The sequence below is a fragment of the Panulirus ornatus genome, chromosome 13, assembly GCF_036320965.1.
Source record: "Panulirus ornatus isolate Po-2019 chromosome 13, ASM3632096v1, whole genome shotgun sequence".
Taxonomy (NCBI): Eukaryota; Metazoa; Arthropoda; class Malacostraca; order Decapoda; family Palinuridae; genus Panulirus; species Panulirus ornatus.
This window is the reverse complement of record NC_092236.1, coordinates 49696624-49711037: the sequence shown is the minus strand read 5'-3', so window position 1 is coordinate 49711037 and position 14414 is coordinate 49696624. Positions and strand designations below refer to the sequence as shown.

General features: G+C 41.8%; 1 protein-coding gene across 5 annotated transcripts in view; it reads right to left on the bottom strand.

Moving 5' to 3' along the window:
* The window catches only part of LOC139752850 (tubulin polyglutamylase ttll-4-like), a 327656-nt gene that overhangs the window by 37744 nt on the left and 275498 nt on the right, over window positions 1-14414 (bottom strand). For all 5 annotated transcript variants that reach the window (XM_071668813.1, XM_071668815.1, XM_071668817.1 and 2 more), the window contains 2 exons: window positions 13994-14115; window positions 13692-13765 (listed from right to left, as the gene is read on the bottom strand). In XM_071668813.1, coding sequence (XP_071524914.1) covers window positions 13692-13765; window positions 13994-14115 — 196 coding nt within the window. The remainder of the gene's footprint in view (window positions 1-13691; window positions 13766-13993; window positions 14116-14414) is intronic.

Sequence of the window (14414 nt, the reverse complement as noted above, 5' to 3'; positions counted from 1 at the left end):
TTGAAATGGCTTGAAAAAATGGAGAGAATGAGAGAGAGGAAAGGTTGATAAAAGAGGATACATGAGTCATAAGTGGAGGGAACTTGGAGGGTGGGGAGACCAAATTGGAGGTTGAATATTGGAGTTAAAAAAGATTTTGAGCAATTGTGGACTGAACATGCAGGAGGGTGAAAGGCATAAATGGAACAGAATGAATTAGAATGATGTGATAAATTTGGGTGAATGTGCTGTCATTGGATTGAACTAAAGTATGTGAAGCATCTGCAGTAAACCATGGAAAGGTTTGTTGGGCCTGGATGTGGAGAAGGAGCTGTGGTTTTGGTCATTACACAACATGACAGCTGGAGAATGGAAGAGAGCAGAAGTGGCCTTTCTTTGTCTGTTCCTGGCACTACCTTGCTAATGCAGGACAAGGCAATCAAGTATATATAGGTAAATGCACATACATGTACATTTAATTACATCTATTATACTTTGTTGCTGTCTCCCGCGTTAGCGAGGTAGCACAAGGGAACAGCCGAACTAATGGCCCAAACCACCTACAAATGTGTACAAATACACGTCCACACACGCACATGTACATACCTATACATCTCAACGTATACATATACATACATGCACAGACATATACATACATACACATGTACATAATTCATACTTGCTGCCTTTATTCATTCCCGTCGCCACCCTGCCACACAGGGAATGACAACCCCCTACCTCCTGCATGCGCACAAGGCAGCACTAGGAAAAGACAACAAAGGCCACATTCGTTCACACTCAGTCTCTAGCTGTCATGTATAATACACTGAAACCATAGCTCCCTTTCCACATCCAGGCCCCACAGAACTTTCTATGGTTTATCCCAGATGCTTCACATGCCCTGGTTCAATCCACTGACAGCATGTCGACCCGGGTATACCATATCGTTCCAATTCACTCTATTCCTTGCACACCTTTCACCCTCCTGCATGTTCAGGCCCCGATCACTCAAAATCTTTTTCACTCCATCTTTCCACCTCCTATATGGTCTCCCACTATTCCTCGTTCCCTTCACCTCTTCACATATATCCTCTTTGTCATTCTTTCCTCACTCATTCTCTTCATGTGACCAAACCATTTCAAAACACCCTCTTCTGCTCTCTCAACCACACTCGATTTATTACCACACATCTCTCTTACCCTTTCTTTACTTAATTCATCAAACAACCTCATACCACATATTGTCCTCAAACATCTAATTTCCAGCACATCCACCCTCCTCTGCACGACTCTATCTATAGCCCATGCCTTACAACCATATAACATTGTTGGAACTACTATTCCTTCAAACATACCCATTTTTGCTTTCCTAGATAATGTGCTTGCCTTCCACACATTTTTCAACGCTCCCAGAACTTTCACCCCCTTCCCCACCCTGTGACTCACTTCTGCTTCCATAGTTCCATCCACTGCCAAATCCACTCTCAGATGTATAAAACACTTCATTTCCTCCAGTTTTTCTCCATTCAAACTTAACTCCTAATTGACTTGTCCCTCAACCCTACTGTACCTAATAACCTTGCTCTTATTCACATATACTCTCAGCTTTCTACTTTCACACACTTAACCAAACTCAGTCGCCAGCTTCTGCAGTTTCTCACCCGAATCAGCCATCACCGCTGTATCATCAGCGAACAACAAATGACTCACTTCCCAAGCTCTCTCATCCACAACAGATTGCATACTTGCCCCTATCTCTAAAACTCTTGCAATCACCTCCCTAACAACCCCATTCATAAACAAATTAAACAACCATGGAGACATCACACACCCTTGCTGCAAACCTACATTCACTGAGATCCAATCACTTTCCTCTCTTCCTACTCGTACACAAGCCTTACATCCTCAATAAAAACTTTTCACTGCTTCTAACAACTATCCTCCCACACCATATATTCTTAATACCTTCCACAGAGCATCTCTAACAACTCTATCATATGCCTTCTCCAGATCCATAAATGCTACATACAAATCCATTTGCTTTTCTAAGTATTTCCCACATACGCTTTTCAAAGGATACACCTGATCCACACATCCTCTACTACTTCTGAAACCACACTGCTCTTCCCTAATCTGATGCTCTGTACATGCCTTCACCCTCTCAATCAATACCCTCCTACATAATTTCCAAGGAATACTCAACAAACTTATACCTCTGTAATTTCAGCACTCACCTTTATCCCCTTTGCCTTTGTACAATGGCACTATGCACGCATTCTGCCAATCCTCAGGCACCTCACCATGAGTCATACATATATCAAATATCCCTACCAACCAGTCAACAACACAGTCAATCCCTTTTTAAATAAATTCCACTGCAATACCATCCAAACCCGCTGCCTTGCCTGCTTTCATCTTCCGCAAAGCTTTTACTACCTCTTCCCTCATCAAACACATTCAACAAACCTTCAAAATGCTCACGCCATCTTCTCACATCACCACTACTTGTCATCACCTCCCCATTAGCCCCCTTCACCGTTTCCCATTTGTTCTCTTGTCTTATGCACTTTATGTAACTCCTTCCAAAACAGCTTTTTATTCTCCCTAAAATTTAATGATACTCTCTCACCCCAACTCTCATTTGCCCTCTTTTTTACCTCTTACACCTTTCTCTTGACCTCCTGCCTCTTTCTTTTATACCTCTCCCACTCATTTGCATTATTTTCCTGCAAAAACCATCCGAATGCCTCTCTTCTCTTTCACTAATAATCTTACTTCTTCATCCCACCACTCACTACCCTTTCTAATCTGCCCACCTCCCACGCTTCTCATGCCACAAGCATCTTTTGTGCAAGCCATCACCGCTTCCCTAAATACATCCAATTCCTCCCCGACTCCCCTTACGTCCTTTGTTCTCACCTTTTCCCATTATGCACTGAGTCTCTCCTGGTACTTCCTCACACAAGTCTCCTTCCAAAGCTCACTTACTCTCACCAATCTCTTCACCCCAACATTCTCTCTTCTTTTCTGAAATCCTCTACAAATCTTCACCTTAGCCTCCACAAGATAATGATCAGAAATCCTCCAGTTGCATCTCTCAGCACATTAACATCCAAAAGTCTCTCTTTTCGCGCGCCTATCAATTAACACGTAATCCAATAACGCTCTCAGGCCATCTCTCCTCATTGCATAGGTATATTTATGTATATCTCTCTTTTTAAACCAGGTATTCCAAATCACCAGTCCTTTTTCTGTGCACAAATCTACAAGCTCTTCACCATTTCCATTTACAACACTGAACACCCCATGTACACCAATTATTCCCTTAACTGCCACATTACTCACCTTTGCATTCAAATTACCCATTACTATAACCCTATCTCGTGCACCAAAACTACTAACACACTCATTCAGCTGCTCCCAAAACACTTGCCTCTCATTATCTTTCTTCTCATACCCAGGTGCATATACACCAAGAATCACCCATCACTCTCCATCCACTTTCAGTTTTACCCATATCAATCTACAGTTTACTTTCTTACACTCTATGACATACTCCCACCACTCCTGTTTCAGGAGTAGTGCTACTCCTCCCCTTGCTCTTGTCCTCTTACCAACCCTTGACTTCACTCCCAAGACATTGCCAAACCACTCTTCCCCTTTACCCTTGAGCTTCGTTTCACTCAGAGCCTAAACACGCAGGTTCCTTTCCTCAAACATACTACCTATCTCTCCTTTTTTCTCATCTCAGTTACATCCACACACATTTAGACACCCCAATCTGAGCCTTCGAGGATTATGAGCACTCCCTACGTGACTCCTTTCTCTGTTTCCTCTTTTAGAAAGTTAAAATACAAGGAGGGGAGGGTTTCTAGCCCCCCAGCTCCTGTCCCCTTTAGTCACTTTCTAAGACATGCGAGGAATGCGTGGGAAGAATTCTTTCTCCCCTATCCCCAGGGATAATAAATAAATATAAATATAAATATAAATATATCCTCTGAGAACAAAGGAGGTAAGGGGAGTGGGGGAGGAATGGGATGTATTTAGGGAAGCAGTGATGGCTTGCGCAAAAGATGCTTGTGGCATGAGAAGCTTGGGAGGTGGGTTGATTAGAAAGGGTACTGAGTGGTGGGGTGAAGAAGTAAGATTATTAGTGAAAGAGAAGAGAGAGGCATTTGGACAATTTTTGCAGGGAAAAAATGCAAATGAGTGGGAGATGTATAAAAGAAAGAGACAGGAGGTCAAGAGAAAGGTGCAAGAAGTGAAAAAGAAGGCAAATGAGAGTTGGGGTGAGAGAGTATCATTAAATTTTAGGGAGAATAAAAAGATGTTCTGGAAGGAGGTAAATAAAGTGCGTAAGACAAGGGAGCAAATGGGAACTTCAATGAAGGGGGCTAATGGGGAGGTGATAACAAGTAGTGGTGATGTGAGAAGGAGATGGAGTGAGTATTTTGAAGGTTTGTTGAATGTGTTTGATGATAGAGTGGCAGATATAGGGTGTTTTGGTCGAGGTGGTGTGCAAAGTGAGAGGGTTAGGGAAAATGATTTGGTAAACAGAGAAGTCGAGGTGGTGTGCAAAGTGAGAGGGTTAGGGAAAATGATTTGGTAAACAGAGAAGAAGTAGTAAAAGCTTTGCGGAAGATGAAAGCCGGCAAGGCAGTGGGTTTGGATGGTATTGCAGTGGAATTTATTAAAAAAGGGGGTGACTGTATTGTTGACTGGTTGGTAAGGTTATTTAATGTATGTATGATTCATGGTGAGGTGCCAGAGGATTGGCGGAATGCGTGCATAGTGCCATTGTACAAAGGCAAAGGGGATAAGAGTGAGTGCTCAAATTACAGAGGTATAAGTTTGTTGAGTATTCCTGGTAAATTATATTGGAGGGTATTGATTGAGAGGGTGAAGGCATGTACAGAGCATCAGATTGGGGAAGAGCAGGAGGTTTCAGAAGTGGTAGAGGATGTGTGGATCAGGTGTTTGCTTTGAGGAAAGTATGCGAGAAATACTTAGAAAAGCAAATGGATTTGTATGTAGCATTTATGGATCTGGAGAAGGCATATGATAGAGTTGATAGAGATGCTCTGTGGAAGGTATTAAGAATATATGGTGTAGGAGGCAAGTTGTTAGAAGCAGTGAAAAGTTTTTATCGAGGATGTAAGGCATGTGTACGTTGTAGGAAGAGAGGAAAGTGATTGGTTCTCAGTGAATGTAGGTTTGCGGCAGGGGTGTGTGATGTCTCCATGGTTGTTTAATTTGTATATGGATGGGGTTGTTAGGGAGGTGAATGCAAGAGTTTTGGAAAGAGGGGCAAGTATGCAGTCTGTTGTGGATGAGAGAGCTTGGGAAGTGAGTCAGTTGTTGTTTGCTGATGATACAGAGCTGGTGGCTCATTCATGTGAGAAACTGTAGAAGCTGGTGACTAAGTTTGGTAAAGTGTGTGAAAGAGGAAAGTTAAGAGTAAATGTGAATAAGAGCAAGGTTATTAGGTACAGTAGGGTTGAGGGTCAAGTCAATTGGGAGGTAAGTTTGAATGGAGAAAAACTGGAGGAAGTGAAGTGTTTTAGATATCTGGGAGTGGATCTGGCAGCGGATGGAACCATGGAAGTGGAAGTGAATCATAGGGTGGGGGAGGGGGCGAAAATCCTGGGAGCCTTGAAGAATGTGTGGAAGTCGAGAACATTATCTCCGAAAGCAAAAATGACTATGTTTGAAGGAATAGTGGTTCCAACAATGTTGAATGGTTGCGAGGTGTGGGCTATGGATAGAGTTGTACGCAGGAGGGTGGATGTGCTGGAAATGAGATGTTTGAGGACAATGTGTGGTGTGAGGTGGTTTGATCGAGTAAGTAATGTAAGGGTAAGAGAGATATGAGGAAATAAAAAGAGCGTGGTTGAGAGAGCAGAAGAGGGTGTTTTGAAATGGTTTGGGCACATGGAGAGAATGAGTGAGGAAAGATTGACCAAGAGGATATATGTGTCGGAGGTGGAGGGAAAGAGGAGAAGTGGCAGACCAAATTGGAGGTGGAAAGATGGAGTGAAAAAGATTTTGAGTGATCGGGGCCTGAACATGCAGGAGGGTGAAAGGTGGGCAAGGAATAGAGTGAATTAGAACGATGTGGTATGCCGGGGTCGACGTGCTGTCAATGGATTGAATCAGGGCATGTGAAGCGTCTGGGGTAAACCATGGAAAGTTCTGTGGGGCCTGGATGTGGAAAGGGAGTGGTGGTTTCGGGCATTATTGCATGACAGCTAGAGACTGAGAGTGAACGAATGGGGCCTTTGTTGTCTTTTCCTAGCGCTACCTCGCACACATGAGGGGGGAGGGGGATGTTATTCCATGTGTGGCGAGGTGGTGATGGGAATGAACAAAGGCTGACAGTGTGAATTGTGTGCATGTGTATATATGTATGTGTCTGTGTGTGTATATATATGTGTACATTGAGATGTATGGGTATGTATATTTGCGTGTGTGGACGTGTATGTATATACATGTGTATGGGGGTGGGTTGGGCCATTTCTTTCGTCTGTTTCCTTGCGCTACCTCGCAAACGCGGGAGACAGCGACAAAGTATAAAAAAAAAAAAAAAAAAAAAAAAAAAAAATATATATATATATATATATATATATATATATATTGCCGCAAAGATTTTACTACTTCTTCTCTGTTTACCAAATCATTTTCCCTAACCCTCTCACTTTGCACACCACCTCGACCAAAACACCCTATATCTGCCACTCTATCATCAAACACATTCAACAAACCTTCAAAATACTCACTCCATCTCCTTCTCACATCACCACTACTTGTTATCACCTCCCCATTAGCCCCCTTCATTGAAGTTCCCATTTGCTCCCTTGTCTTACGCACTTTATTTACCTCCTTCCAGAACATCTTTTTATTCTCCCTAAAATTTAATGATACTCTCTCACCCCAACTCTCATTTGCCTTCTTTTTCACTTCTTGCACCTTTCTCTTGACCTCCTGTCTCTTTCTTTTATACATCTCCCACTCATTTGCATTTTTTCCCTGCAAAAATCGTCCAAATGCCTCTCTCTTCTCTTTCACTAATAATCTTACTTCTTCACCCCACCACTCAGTACCCTTTCTAATCAACCCACCTCCCAAGCTTCTCATGCCACATGCATCTTTTGCGCAAGCCATCACTGCTTCCCTAAATACATCCCATTCCTCCCCCACTCCCCTTACCTCCTTTGTTCTCAGAGGATATATTTATATTTATATTTATATTTATTTATTATCCCTGGGGATAGGGGAGAAAGAATTCTTCCCACGCATTCCTCGCATGTCTTAGAAAGTGACTAAAGGGGACAGGAGCTGGGGGGCTAGAAACCCTCCCCTCCTTGTATTTTAACAAGAGCAAAGCAAGGAGTAGCACTACTCCTGAAGCAGGAGTTGTGGGAGTATGTGATAGAATGTAAGAAAGTAAACTCTAGATTGATATGGGTAAAACTGAAAGTGGATGGAGAGAGATGGGTGATTATTGGTGCCTATGCACCTGGTCACGAGAAGAAAGATCATGAGAGGCAAGTGTTTTGGGAGAAGCTGAGTGAGTGTGTTAGCAGCTTTGATGCACGAGACTGGGTTACAGTGATGGGTGATTTGAATGCAAAGGTGAGTAATGTGGTAGTTAAGGGAATAATTGGAGTACATGGGGAGTTCAGTGTTGTAAACCGAAATGGTGAAGAGCTTGCAGATTTGTGTGCTGAAAGAGGACTGGTGATTGGGAATACCTGGTTTAAAAAGAGATATACATGGCCATAGAGAGTTATTGGATTACATGTTAATTGATAGGCACATGAAAGAGAGACTTTTGGATGTTAATGTGCTGAGAGGGGCAACTGGAGGGATGTCTGATCATTATCTTGCGGAGGCGAAGGTGAAGATTCATAGAGGATTTCAGAAAAGAAGAGAGAATGTTGCAGTGAAGAGAGTGGTGAGGGTAAGTAAGCTTGAAAAGAAAACTTGTGTAAGGAAGTACCAGGAAAGACTGAGTGCAGAACGGAAAAAGGTGAGAGCAAATGATGTACGGGGAGTGGGGGAGGAATTGGATGTATTTAGAGAAGCAGTGATGGCTTGTGCAAAAGATGCCTGCGGCATGAGAAAGGTGGGAGGTGGGTAGATTAAAAAGGGTAGTGAGTGGTGGGATGAAAAAGTAAGATTGCTAGTGAAAGAGAAGAGAGGCATTTGGACGATTTTTGCAGGGAAATAGTGCAAATGACTGGGATATGTATAAAAGAAACAGGCAGGAGGTCAAAAGGTGAAAAAGAGGGCAAATGAGAGTTGGGGTAAGAAAGTATTGTTAAATTTTTGGGAGAATAAAAAGATGTTCTGGAAGGAGGTAAATAAGTATGTAAGACAACAGAACAAATGGGAACATCAGTGAAGGGGGCTAATGGGGAGGTAATAACAACTAGTGGTGAAGTGAGAAGGAGATGGAGTGAGTATTTTGAAGGTTTGTTGATAAGAGTGGCTGACATAGGGGGTTTTGGTCAAGGTGGTGTGCAAAGTGAGAGGGTCAGGGAGAATGGTTTGGTTAACAGAGAAGGGGTAGTGAAAGCTCTGCGAAAGATGAAAGCAGGCAAGGCAGTGGGTTTGGATGGTACTGCAGTGGAATTTATCAAAAAAAAGGCGGTGACTGTGCTGTTGCCTGGTTGGTTAGGATATTCAATGTATGTATGGTTCATGGTGAAGTGCCTGAGGATTGGCAGAATGCATGCATAGTGTCACTGTTCAAAGGCAAAGGGGATACAGGTGAGTGTTCAACTCATAGAGGTATAAATTTGTTGAGTACTCCTGGAAAATTATATGAGAGGGTATTGATTGAGAGGGTGAAGGCATGAACAGAGCATCAGATTGGGGAAGAGCAGTGTGGTTTCAGAAGTGGTAGAGGATATGTGGATCAGGTGTTTGCTTTGAAGAATGTATGTGAGAAGTACTTAGAAAAGCAGTACTGTTGACTGGTTGGTAAGGATATCTAATGTATGTATGTCTCATGGTGAGGTGCCTGAGGATTGGTGGAATGTTTGCATAGTGCCATAGTACAAAGGCAAAGGGGATAAAAGTGAGTGCTCAAATTACAGAGGTATAAGTTTGTGAATTCCTGGAAAATTATATGGGAGGGTATTGATTGAGAAGGTGAAGGCATGTACAGAGCATCAGATTGGGGAAGAGCACTGTGGTTTCAGAAGTGGTAGAGGATGTGTGGATCAGGTGTTTGCTTTGAAGAATGTACGTGAGAAATACTTAGAAAAGCAAATGGATTTGTATGTAGCATTTATGGATCTGGAGAAGGCATATGATAAGAGTTGATAGAGATGCTCTGTGGAAGGTATTAAGAATATATGGTGTGGGAGGCAAGTTCTTAGAAGCAGTGAAAAGTTTTTATCGAGGATGTAAGGCATGTGTACGTGTAGGAAGAGAGGAGAGTGATAGGTTCTCAGTGAATGTTGGTTTGTGGCAGGGGTGCGTGATGTCTCCATGGTTGTTCAATTTGTTTATGGATGGGGTTGTTAGGGAGGTGAATGCAAGAGTTTTGGAAAGAGGGGCAAGTATGCAGTCTATTGTGGATGAGAGAGCTTGGGAAGTGAGTCAGTTGTTGTTTGCTGATGATACAGCACTGGTGGCAGATTCAGGTAAGAAACTGCAGAAGCTGGTGACTGAGTTTGGTAAAGTGTGTAAAAGAAGAAAGCTGAGAGTAAATGTGAATAAGAGCAAGGTACAGTAGGGGTGAGGGACAAATCAATTGGGAGGTAGGTTTGAATGGAGAAAAACTGGAGGATGTGAAGTGTTTTAGATATCTGAGAGTGGATTTGGCAGCGGATGGAACTATGGAAGCGGAAGTGAGTCATAAGGTGGGGGAGGGCCGAAAGTTCTGGGAGCGTTGAAAAATGTGTGGAAGTTGAGGTGTTATCTTAGAAAGCAAAAATGGTTGTTTGAAGGAATAGTGGTTCCAACAATGTTATATGGTTGCGAGGCGTGGGCTATAGACAGAGTTGAGCGGAGGAGGGTGGTTGTGCTGGAAATGAGATGTTTGAGGACAATATGTGGTGTGAGGTCTTTTGATCGAGTAAGTAATGAAAGGCTTAGAGAGATGTGTGGTAATAAAAAGAGTGTGGTTCAGAGAGCAAAGAGGGTGTTTTGAAATGGTTTGGTCACATGGAGAGAATGAGTGCGGAAAGATTGACAAAGAGGATATATGTGTCAGAGGTGGAGGGAACGAGGAGAAGTGGGGGACCAAATTGGAGGTGGAAAGATGGAGTGAAAAAGATTTTGAGTGATCGGGGCCTGAACATGCAGGAGGGTGAAAAGCGTGCAAAGAGTAGAGTGAATTGGAAAAATGTGGTATACCGGGGTCGACGTGCTGTCAATGGATTGAACCAGGGCATGTGAAGCGTCTGGGGTAAACCATGGAAAGTTTTGTGGGGCCTGGATGTGGAAAGGGAGCTATGGTTTCAGTGCATTATACATGACAGCTAGAGACAGTGAACAAATGTGGCCTTTGTTGTCTTTTCCTAGTGCTACCTCGCGCACATGCGGGGGAGGGGGTTGTCATTTCATGTGTGGCGGAGTGGCGACAGGAATGAATAAGGGCAGACAGTATGAATTATGTACACGTGTAAATATGTGTATGTACGAGTGTGTATATATATGTATATGTTGAGATGTAAAGGTATGTATATGTGCATGTGTGGACATGTATGTATATATATATGTGTATGTGGGTGGGTAGGGCCATTCTTTCGTCTGTTTCCTTGCGCTTTCTCGCTAACGTGGGAGACAGCAACAAAGTATAATAAATAAACATGTAAGTTTGTTGAGTATTCCAGGGAAATTATATGGGGAGGTACTGACTGAGAGGGTGACGGCATGTACAGAGCATCAGACTGGGGAAGAGCAGTGTGGTTTCAGAAGTGGTAGAGGATGTGTGGATCAGGTGTTTGCTTTGAAGAATGTATGTGAGAAATACTTAGAAAAACAAATGGATTGTATGTAGCATTTATGGATCTGGAGAAGGCACATGATAAGAGATGTTTTGTTGAATGTATTAAGAGTACATGGTGTGGAAGGTAAGTGGCTAGAAGCAGTGAAAATTTTTATCGAGGCTTTAAGGCATATGTACAAGTAGGAAGAGAGGAAAGTGATTGGTTCCCAGTGAATGTAAGTTTGCAGCGTGACAGTTGTTTAAATTTTTATGGATGGGGTTGTTAGGAAGGTAAATGCAAGAGTTTTGGAGAGAGGGGCAAGTATGTAGTCTGTTGTGGATGACCGAGCTTGGGAGGTGAATCAGTTGTTTGCTGATGATATGGCACTGGTGGTTGATTTGGGTGAGAAACTGCATAAGTTGGTGACAGAGTTTGGTAGTGTGTGAAAGAAGAAAGCTGAGAGTAAATGTGAATAAGATCAAGGTTATTAGGTTCAGTAATGTTGAGGGACAAGTAAATTGGGAGGTAAGTTTGACAGGAGATAAACTGGAGGAAGTGAAGTGTTTTAGATATCTGGGAGTGGATTTGGCAGCGGATGGAACCATAGAAGCGGAAGTGAGTCCCAGGGTGGGGGAGGGGGTGAAGGTTCTGGGAGCATTGAAGAATGTGTGGAAGGCAAGAACTTTATCTCATAGAGCAAAAATGGGTATGTTTGAAGGAATAGTGGTTCCAACAAAGTTATATGGTTGTGAGGCATAGGCTATAGATAGGGTTGTGCGGAGGACGTATGTGTTGGAAATGAGATGTTTGAGGACAATATGTGGTGTGAGGTGGTTTGATCGAGTAAGTAATGAAAGGGTAAGAGAGATGTGTGGCAATAAAGAATAAGTGTAGTTGAGAGAGCAGAAGAGGGTGTATTGAAATGGTTAGGTCACATGGAGAGAATGAGTGGGGAAAGACTGACAAAGAGGCTATATGTGTCAGAGGTGGAGGGAGCGAGAAGTGGGAGACCAAATTGGAGGTGAAAGGATGGAGTAAAAAATACTTTGAGCAATCGGGGCCTGAACATACGGGAGGGTCAAAGGCATGCAAGGAGTAGAGTGAATTGGAATGATGTGGTATACCGAGATCAACATGCTGTCAATGGATTGAACTAGGGCATGTGAAGCGTCTGGGGTAAACCATGGAAAGTTTTGTGGAGCCTGGATGTGGAAAGGGAGCTATGGTTTCGGTGCATTACACATGACAGCTAGAGACTGAGTAGGAATGAATGTGGCCTTTGTTGTCTAGTGCTACCTCGCGCACATGCGGGGGAGGGGGGTGCCATTTCATGTGTGGCGGGGTAGTGGCAGGAATGGATGAAGGCAGCAAGTATGAATATGTGCATGTGTGTATATATGTAGATGTCTGTGTATGTATACATTGAAATGTACAAATATGTACATTTCATGTGTGGCGGGGTGGCGGCGGATAGGGGATAGGGGATTAAGAATACTTCCCACGTATTCCCTGCGTGTCGTAGAAGGCGACTAAAAGGGGAGGGAGCGGGGGGCTGGAAATCCTCCCCTCTCATTTTTTTTTTTTAATTTTCCAAAAGAAGGAAGAGAGGGGGCCAGGTGAGGATATTCCAAAAAAGGCCCAGTCCTCTGTTCTTAACGCTACCTCGCTAACGCAGGAAATGGCAAATAATTTAAAAGAAGTGTATATATGTATATGTCTGTGTATATATACATTGAAATGTGCAAATATGTATATGTGCGTGTGTAGGCGTTTATGTTGGTGATCACAAGAGTGGATCAATCTAAACTAATATTAGATTTATCGAACTAGTTCTCACTGATGTGAAAATACCTTGATTAGGCTTTGGCGTGTGACAGTGACAATTTTCAGAATATACAGTGCCTAATACAGCATGATTTCATTGTAAGTTAATTTTCGCGTTTGGCTTTCTGTCTTTGCTGTGAAAGTCATCAGGATCATTCCATACTATTTGGTTTGAAAACACTATCTAGTCAATGGACTCCTTGAATTCTAGTATCTTAATCTAGAACAACTACAATGTCTTTGTTCTTTAATTTCTTTCTGTGCAAAGCCTCTGTATGAATGTGCCAGTCTGTTGTCAACTGTTACATGATATGTTCAAATTTTTCCTCATCAAATTCCATTAGGCTCTCTTCTAGCCATCTGTTTATAAGACCCAGGTCTCTATGTAATTTTTCTTAGTCTTCCACTTCAGTTACTCTAGTGTCATCCCCAAAACACTTGTTTATACTCTCCCTTACATCCCTTTTCAAGTCTGATATCATGATTATAAAGAGTATTATGGGATTATCAGTCCTTATGGCACAACCAAAAGCCTATAAGCACATCTTCATGACATGGTTTTATTTGCAAACACTTGGTATTTTCAGCTATTTAAAAACACTATAGGCTATTTCCATAGTTTTTAAACACTTTGCTTTGCCACATCCTCTAACAACACTCCACAGTTTACTATGTCTAATGCTTCTGCTATAAGAGTTCAGAGATCAAGTGGAATGACAGACTGTGTGTATGCGAGACAAGAGTAAGAGAAGCCTTTTGAAAATTCACATTAACCATGGAGTTCAGATGAGGTTCTGCATAAGATTTAAAGCAAAAAAATCTAATCTGTATAAAAATACAAAATATAAAACAATCATGCAATCCAAATTTCAAACCGAGAAAACAAACATATAAGGAACTTGTGGACAAACTGTGCAATGGAAAAAAAGGAAAGAGTAATCCTACCTTTGGCATCTTGAAGGTAGGAGGCACTCTGAGATGAAACTTTTCTGCACACAAAGCCTCCAGTCTTTCAATAGCTGAAACAAGAATATTAGACAATCTTCTGATGTGTATTTTTAATCCTAAATATTAACATCAATAACATATATTTTCAAAATTATCCTCTAAAGATAATTTCATATCAAAACTTGAACTACAGGCAATTCTTAGCATATGCACATGAAAAAAGAAACAAGTTTGGAGTATCTATAAAGAAAAAAAATTCTAAAATGAATTTCACAAAAGAACCTAATAAGAAATAATACCTTTCTCTCTACAGTTAGCATATGCATTCTCCCAGGCATCCATGAGCCTGTTATAATAACGGGGCTTATCCATAAGCCCAAAATAGGGATGTGTTTCTGCTGTTGGGAAAACACGCATAAATCTGAAAACATAAAATTACACTTCAGTAATGAGTATCAGCAATACACGATCTATCCATCTCCTATTTTAAAAACCTGAAGTTACCATTATATTAACTGGTATAACAGAATCACATGCTATCTATCTATCTATAATTTCTATGTGAATCTCATTAACAAGGATTGTAATAAATGTACACACAATCAAGCACATTTTGCAAGAATTAATTTAGTGGAATTAATTTTCAGCTTCATTCACAAAGGGTGTAAATTCTCCTTTAAAATATGAAAATGGTTAATGGTTATTTCATACTGCTTTTCA